Source organism: Chaetodon auriga, chromosome 10, assembly GCF_051107435.1.
Source record: "Chaetodon auriga isolate fChaAug3 chromosome 10, fChaAug3.hap1, whole genome shotgun sequence".
Lineage (NCBI taxonomy): Eukaryota > Metazoa > Chordata > Actinopteri > Chaetodontiformes > Chaetodontidae > Chaetodon > Chaetodon auriga.
The window spans coordinates 20,336,038-20,356,528 of NC_135083.1; the positions used below are offsets into that span (position 1 = coordinate 20,336,038).

At 42.9% G+C, this 20,491-nt stretch overlaps 1 protein-coding gene across 3 annotated transcripts; it reads left to right on the top strand.

The window, feature by feature from the left end:
• arhgef19 (Rho guanine nucleotide exchange factor (GEF) 19) lies at positions 1–20,438 on the top strand. 3 transcript variants are annotated; one of them, XM_076742038.1, is made up of 16 exons: positions 1–321; positions 12,375–13,086; positions 13,197–13,676; positions 14,879–15,014; positions 15,100–15,185; positions 15,279–15,535; positions 15,622–15,782; positions 15,894–16,046; positions 16,254–16,383; positions 16,571–16,645; positions 16,748–16,837; positions 16,954–17,117; positions 17,208–17,366; positions 17,474–17,553; positions 17,636–17,740; positions 17,926–20,438. In XM_076742038.1, exons 2-16 carry the CDS (start codon positions 12,396–12,398, stop codon positions 18,078–18,080), a joined length of 2,922 nt encoding a protein of 973 aa, XP_076598153.1. In that variant the 5' UTR covers positions 1–321; positions 12,375–12,395; the 3' UTR covers positions 18,081–20,438. The 3 variants fall into 3 exon arrangements, with proteins under 3 accessions (XP_076598153.1, XP_076598154.1, XP_076598155.1); XM_076742039.1 differs by lacking the exon at positions 1–321 and adding an exon at positions 3,069–3,157; XM_076742040.1 differs by lacking the exon at positions 1–321 and adding an exon at positions 11,969–11,983.
• Positions 20,439–20,491: the final 53 nt, after the last annotated feature.

The window sequence follows — 20,491 nt, forward strand, 5'->3', positions numbered from 1 at the left end:
TGAGAGCAGCAAGTGGTGGCTGTTTTTCAACCTGTTTTTGTTTTTCCTGAGGAGCCTGAGAACAAGAAGAAGAGGAAGAGCCAGGCAGAGGAGCACAGATTTGAAAAGCTTGAACTGCACTTCAAACAAAGCCAAGAAAAAAAAACACAAAACAGAAGAAGCAAAAGAAGCGGAGAGAGGAGAAAGCAGGAAAGAAGCCGGGAGGCACACAAGGCAGCAATGGATAGCAGAGTGGCTCAGCCTGACCCTGGGATGGCCTGGATTCACACACTGCTGCTGGCCACCATCCAGCATACACACTAGGCTGCTAACACCAATGAGGTAGAGTACTGAAAACAGCAACAATAAGTCTTTCACACAGTAATGAACAAAGGAGAGAAATACATTCACGTTCCATGTTCATGTGCTGCTGGGAGTGAAAGTTGAGTGGTGTTGTGTGCAGCCTCTGCTTTGTGCTGAGCACTTTGGAGGCACTTGTGCTGTGCAGCTTGTCAGGTGCATTTCTCTGACAGCATATATGCTCTGCAAACAAAGGTAGACATTGTCTCCATGAGGGGAAACAGCTATGGGATAGATTATCAGATGGCAAACACAGGACTCTGCCTGGATACTGTTCTACCTCTACTGACTACACCAGCTGTTTAAATCAGCTCCTTCTATAAATGCGTGTGCATTGAAATGGAGTTCAGGGTTCAAATGTAAATTTGGCAGTTTTACTGTTTCACTGTCGTGCAATAAAAAGTTGCAGATGGCCAAGAATCCTTCACAAGTAGATGCATACGTCCTGCCAGAGGAATTATCAGCTTCACTATTCATTTATTCTCTTGGAAGAAGTGACTGTTTGCATCTGTAATGTTCCCAGCAGCTCTCTAGGCAGTGCACAGTGATTTGCGTCTTGAATGTGATGGTTACAGTGCAGCAATGAGTCGCTGCAGAGCGGGGCAGGTAAGTGCATGTCTTGAGTATGCTGGATGAGGGGTTGTTAAAAACTGTACATGGCTGAAACTTGGCACTCTGTTTCTCCTTCACGGGACATTTTAGCATAAGACTCAAACAATTACTCTGTAGCGTCAAGTGAAGAAAGAGCCTTGGGTTGTTACCTGAGGAGTGTACGTGGATCTGTGTGTGTGTGTATATGTTTGTATGCATGCGTGTGTGTGTGTGTGTGCGCGCGCACATGCTTTTAAAGGTGTGAATGCATGTATTAGTTCATGCATTGGTGTACATATGTGTGTTTCCCAGAAGCAGCTCACAGTGGTTTGGCTTTTCTTTCACCCTGAGTTGTTTACACTGCCTCATGAAGAAAAAACAACACTGCAAGCTTCTGATTTTTAATGCTGAGGAAGCTGCTGTCTTCTTCTTCTTCTTCTTCTTCTTCTTCTTCTTGTGACCCACATGTGAAACAGATTACCAGATTATCTCCAAACTTCTTCTCTTCCAAACTCCTTCAGCGAGAGGACTGGCTGAGGTGACGGCTGCTGTTTCTGTCTGCCGTCCTGATGACTAAGTGTATTGTCATGTGAACTGACTGTATGGATAGTCTGGAGGTACATATTTTGGCTGGAGCATAAATAGATAGCTGTAGGTGTTTTCTGGATTATCTGATTTACTACAGTACGTCTGGCTCGAACGCACCACCTGCACATTGGGCAGACACGTACCAGCGCAAAGCATAAATCAGGACCTCAAACTGTTTTACTGCACTTTATTACAGGCTGGAGATCCCCTGTGGGATGACAGACTTCTGATGATTTTTTTTTTTAAATAGTTGTCACATTGGAAAAAAAAAGGAGATTTAGGATGACTGATTTCCTTTAGCCATGATTGAATTTCTAGCCTGTGAACACATTTCTGTACATATGATATCCCTCTGCATGCCTGCTCATATCACACACAGATTCACCACAGGGTCCCTCCCTCTTCCCACTTCCTCCCTCCCCCCATATGTCTGGAGAGCACCTGCCCCATCACCTGCCACTCAGACAGTGGCTGTCTGAGCATTCGTGTGTGTGTGTGTGTGTGTGTGTGTGTGTGTGTGTGTGTGTGTGTGTGTGTGTTTGTGTGTATGCTGTGGGGAAGCGATCCAGGATGCCACACCTCACCCTCCTCCTACCCCACACCTCCCTCACCTCCCCCGGCTAACCTTGCATGTGTTCACTTCCAAACGTGACTGTCTCTGCTCTGTTTTGAACTGGCCTGTTCTTAAAAGTAGGCAAAAATCATTAGGAATCACTGACTGAAAGCAACCTGCACTTCAAACATCAGCGGCACTGATATTTTGAGGAGGCCCTGTCACTTTCCTAGCCTTTTTGGCTCATGGCCTAAATAGCAGTGGCCTTAATAGCCCATAATAGCAGTCCTTGCTCCTGCACGTGTGTAGTTGAGTTTCTTTGTTTGTCTCCTGCTTCGGTTTAGCGGTCAATTTCAGAGGAATGAGCTTGCCGAGTCATCCGGGGAATGTGGAAAAGTGTCTCTGTGTGTCAGAGGGTCTAATCTGGGAGTTGGGGAGTCTCTGAAGTTGGAGGTGAGCTTGTCTCAAACCTGGACTATAAAACAGACCACCTACTGAGTTTAAAACTTGTGCATTCACTTAATAGTGATATAGTAATGTGACTGCTTTGACTTGTAGGAAGAAAAGCTGCTTTTCTGAGACAACAGCAGATGCACAAACCTTTTACGCTTTGTGCAGCAGTGCTCAGGTTTTCTTGTTTATTAGTTAATCTGCGTGTCTGAGAATATTTGGTCTATAAAAGAAGGCTAAAACTCGAGCCCAGAGGCGGTGTGCGATGAGCGCTGCTCCGGCTGAGCTGCTGCACACCTGTCTAGCACTGTAGCCCTCAGGTTATTTCACATTGTGACTCGGCCAAGACGCGGTGTGTGTTTCACATTTGTGCTCGTGCGAGATAATATGTTTCTGCCTGAGAAGGTTTTGCAAATGTTTGTTTTTTGTGCCTCAAACCAGGTGTTGCTCTCAAGAACAGAAGCAGCAACTTTTTTTTTTTTTTCTTTTTCAGTGTCTTCAAGGGCATTTAGCTCACTTTCAGTTCATTGATTTAATCCCAATGACACTCCTGGTATTCTGGTTGGTTTTGAAGAGTTTACAGCTTTAGCTCCGGGCTCAAGTGGGACCGTTTCTGGATGGTCAGCTCGTTAAAAGGTGTGTTCCATTTTTACCCGATCACGTTTCAAAACAACAAGCAGCCCAGCGGATGGCTTGTCCATACCTGTCCAGATAATAAAAGCAAGAAGCTGAGTGGGGGGGGGGGGGGACTACTGGTGCTCAGCTGGGAAAAAGTGGAGCAGAGAGCTTGAAAACAGATGAAGAGGGCGCGAGTGAACAGCGGAGCAGATGAATGCAAGAGATGCATCAGCAATTTGTTGTAAAGTAGGTCAGCCTCTTGAGAGCTCAGTGGCAAAGGATCAGATTGGAATCAAAGTGCTCTGATTGACAGTTTGAGTCCAGCAAACCCAGCCTCCTCCTTTTCAATGGATTTAAGCCATATCAAAAACCCTGAAATGAAAGCAGACAGCAGATGCACAAATGGCATACCCTCTTTTAGTGTTAGTTACAAGAAAGCGCAGATATGATAGAGCTGATGTGATTGGTCGCCAAACTGCAAAGTAACCGCCAGTATCTTTGAGAATGGATTAAGGGATAAGGCTGACAAATGACTTAAACATTTAAAGGATAAGGTTTGGGATATTTTCTATTTTCTTATTGTCCACAAGTCCGATGAAAAGACCAAAACCAACAAAGCATTAGTCCATCTCTCAGTACTCCTGCTTCCCTTCCCTGTATTTGGCCCACAGTGCCAAAGCCCATTAGTTCCTATTAAGGACATAAATCTTTAAAAACAGGTCAATATATAAATTCTGGATAACAAAGTAATTCCCTACAACATCTGGGCATTGTAGTTTTTCACAAACATAAATTAAAAAAGGAATAAACCGTGCATTCTTTGGGAACTATTTTCAGTCGCGGAGTAATACACACTGATGTTCTAGGTGTATTTACAACAGCAGGATGGTGTATGTGTGCTTGACAGTGTGTTTGCACAACAATGGCTCTCTGTGGCACAGAGAAATGAGATGTATCTGACTTTGGATACACAGACAGTACTTGTTAGGAACAATTCATTGTTGGTTTTCGTCTTTTTGTGCGATTGACACAAGACAAATATAGAAAATCGTTCACCTTATCCTTCAAATGTGTAAGTTGTTTATCAAACAACATTTTCCAAAATTAGCGCATTCCAGCTCCTCAAGTGAGGACTTGCAGCTTTATATCTGCTTCATATCACTGTATATTAAATATCTTTGAGTTTTGGGCTGGGGATATTGTGATCTTTGGCACATCATATACTGACTCATTACCTCCACAGTGAGATATCTGTCAATGGAGAAATTGTTCTTGATATCTGTATGAAGCATAGAATGGACTCAGCTATTTGTTTCGTGTTCATGGAGTCAGGCGGGCTTTTGAACAGACTGTGTTGGATTCAACTTTTCATTTGACCAAGTAACCTGCCAAAGCATCTTAAATCAGCACTCCTTTTCTTAGAGTCTCTGCTCACATACAGATAACCATCGACTGTCAGAAGGTGCTGATTATGAGATTTTCTGGATTTACTGCGTGTTGGATCCTTGGCCCTCCATCGACTTGGTAGCTTTTGTGACTTATGACAAAGCACCATAATTAGACCAGGTTATTTCCATAAGTTTGTCAATAGCTCCTTTGTGCCTTTACTATCCTGGCTGTATGTCTCCTGAGTGTCAGCTTATCTGCCTGCAGTTGTTATGGTGGCAGAGTAAAGCAGGGGGGGGTCAAAGGTCCAAAAGTCTTGGCGTTTACTTGTGAGATGGTCGCCATTTTTTCAGGCCTCTAAATGAGAGATTACTGTTTGTCCGTGTCTGTTAGCAGGAATCCCGCCGGGTGAGACAAGGTCAGGAAAGGCCTCTCTACGTCTTGTCGCTTTCAATCAAAGACAGAACTCAAGCACACACTCACAGGTGTGCCTTGTGTCTGCTATAGCTTTGTGTGATTGTTGGGCAGGTTGTCAGTATGCATCCTCACAGTGTCTCAGAAGGTCGTGGGTATGCAGCTTGAGGCTGTAGAGGAGGATTAGGAGGACTCACACCATGTGTAAACATTTGGGTAAACCCCCCCACCACCACCTTCCCATCCGCCTCCACTGTAGCCTCTGGGGTGCTTACCTGTCTCAGGGGGTGGAGGCTAGAAGAGGAACAAATACCAAGAAACTCCCTGACCTGAATTCACTCAACCGTGCTCACACCAATCTTGAAAAAAAAAATTAAAAAAAACATGCAGCTTAGTGTGTCAGTTTGACATCTGGTGTGCTTTCTCTGAATGGAATTTGAGTCTCAGTTTGTTTTGATTAAGAGATTTAGATGAAGCCCATTAAAATGGCAACACTGCCTGGTTTTCCATTCAGGTGTTTTATTTTTAGAATTCATATGGATAAAGTGCAACTGTTTTATCCAACTACTCTAATAATCAGGGCAGACGTGTGGTAGGAAAATTTAACTGTTTGAGAATTTCCAAAGCCACCTCGTTTATTGATTAAAACCTGCCCACCTCAAACACGCAATCGGACTTATTGCATAATGTCTGAATTTCCTCAACAAGTTCCCAGTTGCCCTCAGTTGTTTTTATGTCAGCACTTCCTAATTTGCATTAAAATAATTGGGCTGAAATCCTGCACACAAGCCTGCAAAAGACATGGTGAAGATTTGAGGTTTACATTTTAATGTTATTTTAGTTCCACAGCAGCCAGCAGCTACACAGCCTGCTCCATCATACAGTAAACACACGTTTATATTCATATATTCAGTGCTGTAAAGTAGAACAGACACAGTTTAAAAAAGGCACATCCTTTGTGACATTGCACTATTTGAATTGTAATTGTAATTCCAGTTTAGAAGTCGAAAGAACGTGTTGCTGTTTGTCGTCTGAAGGTTAGCAGAGCCTCATCGCTGTCCCAGCGTTGATAGAAAGTGTAATGGTTTCGCCCAGGAGGCTGGTTTTCCTAGAAGTGACGCCGAATGATGTCATGTCTTGTCTCGGCAGACAATGCTGGGCTCTTTAGTCTACTGCTTGGCAATTAGTGGTCTGATGTGACCAAGTTAAACTGCGATCTCACACACACACATGAGCTGGTCACACCACACTGTGAGGACACTCCAGTCTGTCTGACCAAACACACCGGACTTACGCTCATGGGGACAAACTGTGTGAGGGGGAAGGGACAGAAGATCTCCATGAAGTCTGATCAGTCTTGGTTCATCTCCCACATCTCAATAATGCAACACTAAAAAAGATCCCCTATTGTGACTTTTAGAGACTCCATCTGTGACCAGGAGGTCCTGCAACAACAGAGCAAAGATCGTGTCAGTGTCCAGTAACTGATTAAAATGCCTTGTGGATCATTACAGTTAACTTTTACTCATCTATCATCATAATCAAGAAATAAACAGATTAAGAGTTACTTGATTTCAAACATGTTCAGCTGTTCCATCTTTTTTTCATGCCTGCTTTTTGTTTTTTGAGTCTGGCACCTGAGGATGTTGTCCCCCAGTGCCGCCATCTTAGTCCTGCTCTGTTTGGCTCAGTCTGGAACCAGCTTTCTTACACTGTATATCAGCACGCAGACTCCTGGAAACTGCTTTGGCAGACCTTTTAGACATAAAAGCTGATATGCGCTTTGGAGCAACATCCCTGTTTGAGCAGCCGAATAGTAAGAAGGGAGTTTGGCAGTGTCTTAAACTCAAACAGGTTTGGAACGTGTTTGTTCCATATCACACAAGAGGATGGGAAGTGACTTTTAACAGCATCTCTCTCCTGGCAAAGCCTGACTTAATCTCTTTAGTCTGGAAAACATCCACTGAGAATCACTGTGTTCAGATCAACAGACTTCGGGAAGTTTGTTCCAGAGAGCAGAACCAATAAAAGGCACCCTCACCTGATCTGAGTCACAGCTCAGGAATAGTTAGTCACAATCTGTGGCGTCTTGAGGAAGGAGACATCGCAGATCAGCAGCGATCGACACTGCCACCAATCACGGCCACAGCATCACGGGTCAGCAGCGTTTAATCCCCTGCTGTGACGCTGTGGTGAAAACACACTTGATTAAACAATAAGGTTGGTGATATTCTGTATTTTTGTCCACCTCTCAGTTAGAGCCCAAAGCTCACTGAATCCTACTGAAGACATGTAAAAGTCTTTAAAAGAAAATGGATCACAAAGTTTTATTTGTAATAAAAACTCAGTAATTTCCTAAAATAGCTGGGCTCTGAAGTTTTTTTTCAAATGTTATTAAAAAATTACATTTTTTGGGAACTATTGTCAGCTGCGGATTAATGCACATTTTGGTGCTGCAGTGAGGATTTACAGCAGCAGGATAGTGTATGTGGAATGACTTAAAATTAACTACAGTGGCCATGTTCATAGTTGGATGAATTTGTTGTTGGTTTTTCGAGTCTTTTCATGGAATTTGTTGACAGCAAGAAACATAGAAGACATTTTTTTAAAGCAGGCTGCACTGGACCCGCGCAAAAAAAACTGCCCGAGGGAACCACAACCTGTTGACATGGACAATGTGCTTTGATTGTTGTCAGTTTTTTAGAAACTGTTAGCAGAATTTGGAGGTTCATTGTGTAGTTAAGGTGAAAATTGAGATTTCTGGAACAGCTGCCATGTTTAAAAATCAGAGACAAAAGGCCAATTGCAGCCCAAATTTGTGATGTTGTCCAGCAAACGTTGATATTTGATATGCTGACGTCCAACTTGCAGTGATGTCTGACCCAAACAGATACCTAATCAGCCCTGCAGGACCACACCAGGCAAAGCAGAGTCAACGGCTGTTTCCACGCTAAGCGATCCCATCACACAGCCGAGAATTTGTTGAGTCATTTATTGACAGTAAACCCACATGCACACACGGAGCATTAGCTGACGACTCTCAGAAACCAGGCGCAGATGTACTATGATCACTTTCCTCTCTGAAACATTAAGCGTCTTCCATCCTGCCACTTAAAAGCAGCGTTAATATCAGCCATTAGAAAAGTAAACAGTAAAACATATTTCTTCACCTTCATGAACCACAAGCTGTGAATCCATTTGTTTCAGCACCCTCATCTCCCCCCGGCAAACATCAAACAAACTTTAATTATGCAATTACACAACGTTTGGCTCTGTCATGAAGCTGAATCAGCAATGGATTTATGCTCATATTTATGCGATACACTGCATTAAAGGATTATTCGGAGACCTTCAAGATGAAAAATATCACAATTAAAAATGCTCCGCGTATGGCTGCTGGCATTAAAGGCATGCCAGAGTGTCATTCATTAACGGCTGTATGCAGACATGGCGTCTTAGAGCAGCCTAGTGAAATTACAGGGGGAGACACTGGCAGCAAAGTCCATAACAGTCACAAATAACACCCTGCAATGACAAGGGAAATTACACGTCTTGAATTGAAATTTTAATAGCGTGATATAATTGTATCTGTGCGAAGAATGCGAGTACGTGTAATCGGATGCTTTCATGTTTTGATAAATGTGGTGCTGAAGCTTATTGTCAGTTTTTGGGATCTTTGAGGTTTCTTGATCAAATGAGCAGATAACTAATTTTCTGCTAAGAGCATGTTGATTTATGACGACTTGGCTGCTGGTGGAGGATTATGTGAACTGTCTTTGATCAGAATAATGAGGAAATAATTCTTGTTGAATCTCATGCAACAGATTGTAGACAGAGTTAGGTAAAATTTGGTTAATGCTGTACATCTACAGCAGGATTACACCATAACCAGCCGCTAATCACATCCAGACACCAATAAGCTTGTGTCATTATGCAGCAGTGGTCTGGATACGTTTATATGGCTCAGTGGCTGCACTATATGAGTGGATCAGTATAAGCAGTTCCCACACCTTCTCAGGTGTCCTGCGCTCAGGGCAGCCTGGCCCAGGCACACAGATAAAGGCTGCCTTTGTCTGCAGCAGGGAACAGGTAACCATTTGTGCCTGTACTGCTGTGTGTGTGTGTGTGTGTGTCTGTGCATGCATACATGCATGCAAGCGTATGTGTGCGAGTGTAAGAGAGAAACAAAGAGAGATAGGATTGACTGGGCTGCCTACCGTTGCCACAAGAACAGGTGTGGCTTTTCAACAGCCTCATATTCACAGCAAACGGCGCATGTGCGCTCGGTAAAAGGGGAGGTAAACTATGATTTCCACTCTGTGATTCCCCAGGCAAACAAACAGCATATAAACAAAGTTATACTTTCAGGAAAAGCATTCATTTTTGCTTTTATCCTCTTAAGAGACACTGTGAGACAACTTTTCTGATCTAAATTACAGGTGTAACCTTAACGTAATGCTTCTCACTATAATGTAAAATATACGTATCTCGTAAAGATTTAGTGTGTCAGTATGATAATTAAACTCTAAATTACAAATAAAAATGCACTATAATTTCTTAGAATTATCCATGACAAAGATCCTGCTCTCTGTGTGTGTGTGTGTGTGTGTGTGTGTGTGTGTGTGTGAACCAATAGATAAAAGAGATAAAATAGTTAACAATTAACATTCACACAATGCGACCTTGTGGCCCAAATTGCACACTATACAGTCAACTAATTCCATGTTTTGAGAGTATGTTACAGGAAAAATGACAAACTGAAGTGTCTTTTGTGAAATTGTTTGGTAGATAATATTATCCCACAATGCAACACAAAGAAAAAAGGGGAGCTGCTCACAGAGAAACATAACAATTAATACATATAATACAAGACATTTCAAAGTAATAGCTTTATTAGTCTCAGAATCAGCTGTCGTCACATAATGACGACAGCTGATTCCAGTGTAACTGGTGAATATAATATAACAGATAACAGATATCCAGGCCAAGACTTCCTCATCTGAGCACTGGTCATTGGTTACAGTTGATTAGCAGCTTGACTTGCAAACATTTTGGCTAATCTCTGTCAACAGATATGTGCATATGAAGGCAGATAAACTTAAAAAAAGATAATAAAAAGCTAGTCAGATGACAGCCGATGTGTTCTGAGATATCATTTCAGCCAATGTATTTTGCCTCTTTTGCTCGCCACATGACAGTTTATACCCAACGTCCACCAAAGCCCACTCAGATATGACTGGTCAATACTACTCGCACTACAAACAGAAACCAGGACGCTTCCGTTACTTAAATCTTGTCTTGTCTGCATTCAAATGCAGATATCTGTTGATAGAGATTGCAGTTTTATTGACAATTAGAACAAAATATTGAAACCATTTCCATCATAATAATAAAACATAATTAAGCAAACATGGTCAAGATGTTTTTAGCACTCAGAAAAATGGAAATATGAACATCTACTTTCCCATGACAAGAGGGCAAATTGTGATATGTGAGAAGCTCCAGAAGAGCTGTGAAATATACTTTGTGATTAGAAACCGTTTTATCAACCACTGTTTCCAAGGTCAAGAATAAACTTACCTGCCAAATTACTATCAAGATACTGCACTGTCTGGCACGAGGACACAGTTGCCACTTTTCTCAGCTAATGTGACTAAGATGCTTTGTAAATGCTATCTAGTGTACTTTGTTCACTAAGATACAGCCACAGGGCTAAGACATGTGACTTAAGAGAACAAATATTTGAGTTTTATACTGGCCTTCTACCAAACAAAAGTCAGGAAATCAGCTCCAACAGTAGTTATTGTGGTTTTGCTGGCTAGGCTAATAGATAAGCTAGTGCCTCTTTTGGTTATAACTTGCTGCTTTTTACATTTATTGCAATAAAAGAACAAAATGATGTGGGCCTATAACAAAAATAATAATTACATAAAAGCAATTTTCCTCTGCATACCTCTGTGCATACGTATGAGACGGTGTGTTAGTTCATTTTAACTGGTGTTTAAGTCAGAAGTTGAGGATTACCTGTTCAGGAAGCAGGAAGAGACAGAGCTTGGGAGGTGTGTGTTTCAACAGCCTGCAGGAGAGCTGACTTTATGACCCGCTGCTGCTCTAACAGACGCTCACTGTAAATATTCAGTCCGAGAAGCTGCCTGCTGGCTAACGTGGGTTGACAGGAAGCTATACCAACATCCAGAGTGATAGATGAGTATAGATCTCAGGTGAAAGGTGAGAGTGCTGAGGACGTGCTCTCTTCCTCTGTCTGTCTGTTGTGGTATTCTGTCTGGAGCTGGTGTGTGTGTGTGTGTGTGTGTGTGTGTGTGTGTGTGTGTGTGTGTGTGTGTGTGTGTGTGTGTGTGTGTAGAGAGAGAGATGTTAAGTACAGGGGCTGAATGCTGCATGTGGAGAGGTCTTTAATTAGAGCAGGAAGACACGGCTCAGGAGACACACAACACTAGACTTAAGTGTGTGTGCGTGTGTGTGTGTCCATGCAGGTACGTGTGTGTCTGTGCATGAAGACCAGGTTTGACTGTGAAACATCCTGCATGTGCCAATAGTTTCAGGGTCCATCCAGCTAATTCCAGGAGTGTCTGCTCTGTGTGTGTGTGTGTGTGTGTGTGTGTGTGTGTGTGTGTGTGTGGTAAATACCTTAAATGAGGCTGCATGAATCCCAAAAATGTTCAGCAGCCATTTAAGAAAGCTATTCTTCTACCAACTCTGTTAACTCAACATGCACACACACACTCTTATTAGTTTATGAAACTTCCGCAGCACTGCGCACGGTTCATTATAAGTGAATATGCTGTGTAACACTCGGTCGAGTCGGTGGAATCCTGTGGCGACACTAAGCCAAGTTGCTGACAGTGAGTTGTGTCCAGTCAACCATATTTGGTTGCAGGATAAGTGGTCTGCAGACTAACATACCAGTTTTCTCCTCTGTTTGCTTCAGATATTTATGCAGAAATCCACACGATTCTAGACAGTTCAATCATCCCAACCAACTGGTCCACAGGAACATCTTAAAAAGTGATCCTAAGAAGAAAAGTAAGATTTTAATCTATGATATTTATTTGTGGAATTATTCACAAATAATCAGAATTTCCTTCTTACAGACCAGAAATTAAACCCTATCTTTTATATATCACATGTCCTCCAGGAAACTTGAAATACATTCAAAACATGTCCTCCACCTCCCATCTACATCATGCCAATGCATTTTGACTGATGTCTGTTTAATGGTTGGGTTAGAAAAGTTTATTCAGTTTAGATACTACAGTTGGAGCCAGTTCTTCTCACCTGCACAGGTGGTTTAAGCAAAACGATCTTCCTCTCTGGATTTAATCAATTTTTTGTATTGAACCAATAGTTAAACATGTGAAACATAAGATCCGACCCTCCATCCCTACACTAATGATTTTCCTCCCTTCTTTTGCAGCTCCCATGTGTTCATTCAGCCATGCTCCCTGGGTATGGATTCTCACCTTTTCCTGATTTTCAACCCCACCTTCACGCTTTTCGCTGCCGAGGAGAGAGTCCCAGCATGTGGATCCCTGGCTCAGGAGAGTCCCAGGCTCTGAGTGAGGCCCGGGAGGACAGGCCTCTCCTCCACCCGTGTCACCACAAGCATATTGCTGTATGCCAGCAGGAAACATTGGCTTTTATTGAGCTGCAACCACCAGTGACTCCTAAACTAAATGGTCTTGGCTCTCCGAGGCCAACTGTTATTCCAGACACACAATGCACGACACACTCTCTGAGCCTGAACGGTTTTAGACACACACTAAATGAACTGAATGACATGCAGAACGGCTGCCACAGGACAGGCAGCGAGCATGAAACAACGTTCAGTTTGAACTCGCGTACACCTGCAGCTGACGATGAGGTTGAATGCCATTATGGTGTCAGGACTTCTTTGCAGGAGCAGACTGAAAAACCTTGCACTGTCACAACAGTGTGTCGTCCTCTCCACGCAGCTCTTAGCCTCCCTCTGTCGCTCCCGCTCTCCTCTCTATACGCAAACAGAGACTCCTGGGAATCTCAGTTACCTTGCTCCCCATCCTCACCTGAAGGTCCTGGGTTTCAGAGCCCAGACTCCTGCCAGCCACAGAGGAGGACATCGCAGGGGTCACTGAAAGAGAAGTCCATCCGTGAGTGTGCAGCTTTCTTCACTATGGACACAGCTGATACAGCAAATCAAGCTTTAGAAACTCTTAATATGCTTCCTTTTGATCTAATACAGATATTTTCTTGTTTCCAGGGCGAAAGATGCAGGTTTACTCTCCAGAAAGCCTGAGCGATGAATCTCTCAGCCCAATCCTGGATGCAGACTACATCTTCCCTGGACCTTTTGCATCTTTCCTGGAGGAGGACCTTAGTGGATTATCTTCCCTGGAGGCCATTTCAAGTCCTTCATCCACAGATGGTGTTGCAGATCTCCCAAACCTCAGTCATGATGATATATTTAGTCTACCTGGGGAACCACTGCAGATAATAGAGGACTCAGTACCGGGGGTGGGCGAAGACAGCGGGAGTGTAAGTGCCACAGGGGGGAGCTTTTTGTCACGCAGCCGCCAAGGGGACCAAGAGCGGCGGCGCTTCTCAGCTTCAGAACTGATATCTAGACTGCAGCTGTCTCAAAGGAAGAACTCCTTCACCTTGAAGCTGGGGAAGTCGCTGTCCGCCCGGGTAGCCTCCCGAGACAGACAGAGCTCCAACAGCCTCAGCCCCAACCCAGACTGTGAGTAAACTACAGAACCAGCATCATGCCACTGTGGCTGAAAGGACATCAGACCCGGTGTATTACAACACACAATGAAAAGCAGTTATAAAAAAACTGTTATAAAACAAAAGCACATACCACACCTGACAGTGACATACCACACAAACACAGTAGGTGTACAGACTGGTGACAAATTACAGGAAAAAACTACTTAAGTGTCAGAGCAGCCTCAGTGCTCCTTGCCATATATTCCTCAAATCTCTGAAGTCTACTTGAGGGATTATCACTTTTCTTCCAAAAGATATCCCTCACCTGATAGCCTAATGGTTGGGCTGTATACCACGTAACAGCATGTCCTACCCTGCTCTCTGCCCATGTTTCCTGTCTCTCTACACTGCTGGCTCACAAATAAAAGGCCAAATCCACATGCCACTTCAGTGGCTTATTTACAGATCCAGACACCTCAAATCAAAGACTTCAGTGCAAATAAGGATATTACACACAGTTTGAAATGGTAAATATAGTGAATGGTCTTAATATAAAGATGTATAGCCAAAATAAAGCCACAGATACCTTAAATATGAATATAAACGGACAAAACTTCATGAATATAAATATAGATTTATGTAGATAGATAAATAGATGTGCATATAAACTGTTTTTTTTTTGTTTTTTTTGTTTTTTTTTTTGGTGGACACCTAGATATACATTTGGGGAAAACATTAAAATATCCAGTTTCTGTCCTATTGTTGTCAGTTTTTATTGAACTTGAACTAGGGTAAGGCTTCATGCTGTGGTCCCAGTGTGCTTTCCAGCCAATAAGTCTCAGATACAATCATCTGCAAGCATCTATTTGCAAAAAAAATATTCAGGTGTGGAAAAAAAAAAACACTTCTACAGTGTGTTCAAACTTATACTACTCAATGCCAGTAGCACTTAGAGTGATTTTGACTGCTGGGGATACAAGTTCAGAGTATTACCTTCCAAAACAGACCAAAATCATGTGTGTACTCCAAATGGTTCAAGAACAGCTATCAGTTTCCTGTGGGTCTGCCTTCGATAGGCATTTTAGGCTGATTTTTACTGGTTAAGAAGGCACAAACAGATGAACTGTGATCTTAAACAGCGGAGGATAAATATCACCTCATGAACCTTCACATGAAGTCTCCTGTTTCTTCCCTGGAGCTCACGGCTACATGTCTGCTTTTCGTCCTCTTTAGATAAGTCCAACTCCAAGCAGCGCACCTCAGGAGGTTCTACTGATAGCGACCCCCACAGTCCTGTCGGACCCACACCTACTCTGCTGCCCAGCAGTGACAATGGCATGCCTTTGCATCGGTGGAGCACAAAACTTGGGTAAATATGGTCTAAAAATATTTCAACACAAAAACTGCAAAGATTAAAGAACATATTTTGATGTCAGGTCACATTTTCTTCACAGAATGCGAAAGAAGTCCATCGAGGAGGACGTGGGCATCCTTCCAACTGTTGCTAGTTCAAATCGCTTATCACGGTTTTTGCCAAGCTGTAAGTTCCCTGATCTATTCATATTTACCCAATTAAACCGAGGCTAGTTGTGTTTTCCTGTAACATCTCTTTCACTTCTAATATTTCCTGCAGCGATTCTGTACCAGGAATACAGTGACGTCGCCATCAACAGAGAGATCCAGAGGCAGCAAGGGAAGGAGCCCGGCACAGAGGAGGAAGGGCTCAGGGATGAAGGGTCTGACGGGACCCCTTCTCCTTCTAATCTGTCTCCCTCCAGCTCCTTTCGCTCATCACGAGGCTCTGCTTTTGCACTGTGGCAAGACATCCCTGATGTTCGAACCAGCGGCCAGCTTGACAACTTCAGCAACGAGGAAAGGAAACTACAGGAGGTGAAGGAGAAGTGTCAGAGTTTGCTACAGCTGTTCTCTAGCTCATGCGCTGTAGAAGCCTGGCTGACATACTGTGTCTTCTTCAGGCAAAGTTTGAGCTGGTGACCTCTGAGGCATCATACATTCGCAGCCTGACGATCGCAGTCGACCACTTCATGTTCTCGCAGGAGCTCGCAGAGTGCCTTGGGGCTCAGGATAAGCAGTGGCTCTTCTCCAAGCTGCCAGAAGTCAAAGATGTCAGTGAGAGGTGAAGTAATATGCTGCTAATGTGCCCCTGTTGCCTCAAGTCGTTGTTTTAACATTTCAGTTATCACGTCTCCTAATCTGAGAGTATTTTCTGCTCGCTGGTTGCCTGTAGGTTTCTTCAGGACTTGGAGCACAGGCTGGAGGAAGACATCCTGCGTTTCGATGTGTGTGACATCGTCCTAGAACATTGTCCAGCTCTGCGGAGGGTCTATTTACCTTATGTAACCAACCAGGCTTACCAGGAGCAGACATACCAGCGTTTGCTGTGAGTAACAACTTTCACTGTTTGCATAATGAGTCATCTGTAGGAGCTCTGAACATGCTGTGTATGTACGGTAGGTACTATGCTAGTCTAATAGTCTCGTGCTGGATGTCTATAATTTACTCTATAAGGGTGGGGCTGGAATTTCCACCCACTTTCACTAATAGTCATTAAAGTGTTTCACTGGATGTACGCGTCTTGTTCTCTCAGGCATGAGAACCCTCGTTTCCCCGGCATCTTGGCTCGTTTGGAGGAGGACCCCGTCTGCCAGAGACTTCCTCTGACCTCTTTTCTAATCCTCCCGTTTCAGAGGATCACACGGCTCAAAATGCTGGTGGAGGTACAAAATGAAACATTTGCTGCAGAATTCATGTTCGCACTTGAAACCCAATTACACGGAACTGTAAATGGGGTAATATTTGGACCGGCGAAGCAATTTGCCGCTGCAGGTTTTTTTTCCCCAGCAGTGCATAGCAAGAGTATTGTTTACTTTTTGGCATGTCTTCTAAAACGTGCTTATTTTTCAGAACATCTTAAAGAGGACAACTCCAGGCTCCCGAGATGAGGACACTGCCACGAAAGCTTTCAATGAGCTAAAAAAGGTGGTGATTATCATCCCTACTGTAATAGCCAGTTGGCTGCCTACCAGTATTATCACTGGTGAGGCACAACAGTAATAACTATGTTGGTATGTGTCCTCTTAGATCATCAAAGAATGTAACTCCAGTGTGCAGTCAATGAAGAGGATGGAGGAACTTATTCACCTCAATAAGAAGATCCATTTTGAGGGCAAGGTGAAGTCTTTGTGAACTGTTCATGTTGTTTTTAGCAGTGTTGGCACTGGATGAGCTTTTTTGTCTTAGTTTTCTACGGTGTTTCTTATTTAGCAACGTGTGTCCTGTCTCTGTAGATCTTTCCTCTCATCTCTCAGTCCCGCTGGCTGGTGAAACATGGTGAGCTCCTGGAAGTGGACACTCAGATGATGAGTATTTCTGGATCAAAGCTCAAGTTACCCACCAAGCCTGTGTACCTCCACCTGTTCAATGACTGTCTCCTGCTGTCCAGGAGGAAGGAGTGAGTTATATGCAGACAATACCAAGAGACCAAGAACTGAAACATTTCACATCTGATGTTTTTAATCTTAAATTGGCATTTTTTTTGCAGTACATGGAAGTTCATGGTGTTTGTACACGCGAAGATAGGAGAGCTGAAAGTGAAGGATCTCAGTCAGAAGCTGCAGGGCATCTCAGGCTTCATCTTCCACCTGCAGCTGTGTGAAGGCCAGCAGCTCAAACACCAGATCCTGCTCAAATCACACACCGAGTGAGTAATAATACTTTGTCAATGCAGTGTCAGCAATAATTTCACTTCTGTCCAAACTGGACGCTCTAGCAGACTCTGCTCTAACTCCATTCTTTGTGTCTGCCAAGGAGCGGGAAGCAGAGATGGATCACAGCGATGTTTCCATCTGATCCGCTGGAAGACATCGAGCAGGCCAGTGAGAACGTTGGTCAGTAGAGAGCTTTAAGTGCACTGTCAGAAAGTGTAAACCTTTTAATCCTCTCATTCATCTTTTTGTCTTTTCCTCTCAGATATATCCCAGGTGCAGTGCATCAAAAGCTACCAGGCCCAAGAGCACGATGAGTTAACACTGGAAAAAGCAGACATTCTTCACGCTAAGACCATCACAAGTGACGGTAAGAATTTGAATACAGTCCTCTTTCAGATAAACTGCATTCCAACTTCAACCTGCACCTAAATTAATATAACTTGCGGCCATAAAAAGTTAGGTTTGTGTGCCTCACCGGCTGTCTGAGCTTCAACCAGCAGCGGATGAAAGAGGTGGTTTATTTGACGTCTAAGCGATGTCGTCTTTCACCAGGCTGGGTAGAAGGCATCAGACTGTCTGACGGGGAACGGGGCTGGTTCCCCAAATCCTACGTGGAGGAAATCACGAGTCGCAGCGCCCGCCTCCGCAACCTCCGAGAAAATATCCGCATCAAATGTGTCACTCAGAAACTGGAGGGGGAAGACTAAAGACTTTCACTGCAATTGGTCAAAGGTGCATCTCGTTTGCTAAGTTGCATTTTTAAGCTTCTGGATCATAGTTTTAACTTTAGGTGGATGTGGAACAAACATGTTTGTGTGTTCTTCGCATGGATGTTAAACTGTGTTCAGCATTTTTCCCCTAGCATGCTAGCTGTGGATTTTGAGAGTGCAAAGCTTTTAATGCTCCTTGCCATTTTTAGTTTGGAAGGCTTTTATACAGTAAGAGTCAAAAGCTCACATTAGGACATTTCTAACAGTTTTGCCACACTGAAGTTTTTAAACTTTGTAGGAGAAATTATTCCGCATGCTTTCTGTGAATGCATTACATCACCTTTTAAAGCCAAGCATCTCTGTGGTAAATGTGGTATACAAGGCATGCACATTTACCAGCAGAGCTAGTAAATGGGAACATATTCAAAGGTAAATGTGTACATTTCTCCCTTCATGTCAGAGGAGAGCAGCAGAACAAGGCTCCAAAAACTCAAAGTCTTTGCACTGTGCAGTCAGCTGAGCTCTGTGAGGTGCAGGACGATTCATTCACATAATACCACAACATCAGAAAGTCACTGGAGGCAGATCCTGCTGTTGAGCTGCATCAGGACAGATCAGAGGCCTTTTTTCTTTACTCTTTGTTCACACTGAGTGCTGCTTTCATTTCAGAAGGCAGATGAGAAGATGCTCTGTTGTGTAGTCCATGTATTCAACAAAACGAACACTAGTTACTATAAGAAATTAAAACCTGATGTTTTTAGTCCATCCAATATCTGAATCTACAGTGCATCAGCGTGCAACACTTCATCTCCACTCAAGATGTACATTTTTAAAACATCCCCGTCTCTTTATCAAAGAGGACGACACCCTCCCTCCATGTGCTGTAAGAGGTCTGTAGTAACAATTTGGACTGCGTAACCTCTGATGGTCAGCCAGACAAGACGGCAGCATGACAGGTTCATTTGTAGAAAGATGATTTTCACAGTTCTACTGTAACATAAATGAAGGACAGACTATCCTCTTCATCAGGCTGCATCACACAAATACTGTTTTCTGTCACTGCCCTCACCTGATTAGAAGATTTGGCTGACTTTATATTTTTATTACTGTCTACAACACGCATGAACAGATCAAAACCAACAATCAATTGAAGTATTGTCTGAATATCCAAAGCCTGATAGATGTTATTCCTCTACTCCATAGAGCTCCACTGTTCTCCAAAAACTATTGAAAAGACATCAGTGAGCCTTACTGACATGGCATGTTACCATGAACACACACACTCAGTCTATTTTGAGTCAAGCCTACATTCACCGTCCTACTGACGTAAATACTGACTAGAGCACCAAATGTGTATTAATCCACAGCTGAAAATAGTCCCCAACAAATGCACTATTCACTCCTGTTTGAGTAATGTTTACTAGAAACTCCAGTGCCCCACTTCTTTAAGCAATGATTGAAAAATGTCAAAAATGTGTGTTGCTGGACTTTTGAGCTCTTCCCAATTCTTTCTCCTCTCCATGCACCTTGGAAGTAGGTTAAGTTGTGCCAGAAAGCCCCACTCTGCTTCTGCAGGCTTAAGGTTTGATTTAGCCTTTTGAAAAAAAATGAACCTATTGTGACTACTTTCTAATAATGTGTGTCTTCAGTAGTGGGTGAGTGCCACAGACAGGGTGGGGAGGTTGGACATTGTTGGTTTTGGTCTTTTCATTGCATTTGTTTAAAATATAAAATAAAATAACACCAACTTTGTCCTTTAAAAAACAGGAGATGAACATGTATCAAATTCACCTTTCACACGCATTTACCTTCATCTGTGTGGGAAATGTGCAAGTGTAGCTACACTCATCATAAAGGATCAAGTAATACCGCCATACACTAAGCACTGAAGGACATTTAGGCCGACATCATCCACATCGTGTAAGAATCCCAGAATGACAGAAAGCTCAGTGTGACTGAGCCGATGCCTGTTCTTAATGAACCACTATAATCAACATTCAGACGTGAACTCTTCCAGTGGCACATGAAATGTTTATAACCTTTTTTTCTATATCTGCATTGTTAGTTGTAATTTAAGTGTTTGCTCTTGCGGCATGTGTATTTATACTCCTCTAGCTGGTCGTTCCCGAAGGAGATTCTGATGTAAATGTGCGTTCCTGTAGATGGCTTCATGTATAAAGAGTAGAAAATGGTTCATTTACTTTTATGACTGTAATTTATATGAACAAAGATTTGACAAATATTATTACGTTCCATAACTATAAATTTCAAGTTTGATTCATTTCTAATACACAATAAATATCAATGCTGTAACACACTGGATGTTTACTGGATCTGTGCTCACTACTGTAAATGTTTAACCATTGAAATAAATACAGATACATCCACTTTATGTTGTGTTGGATAAA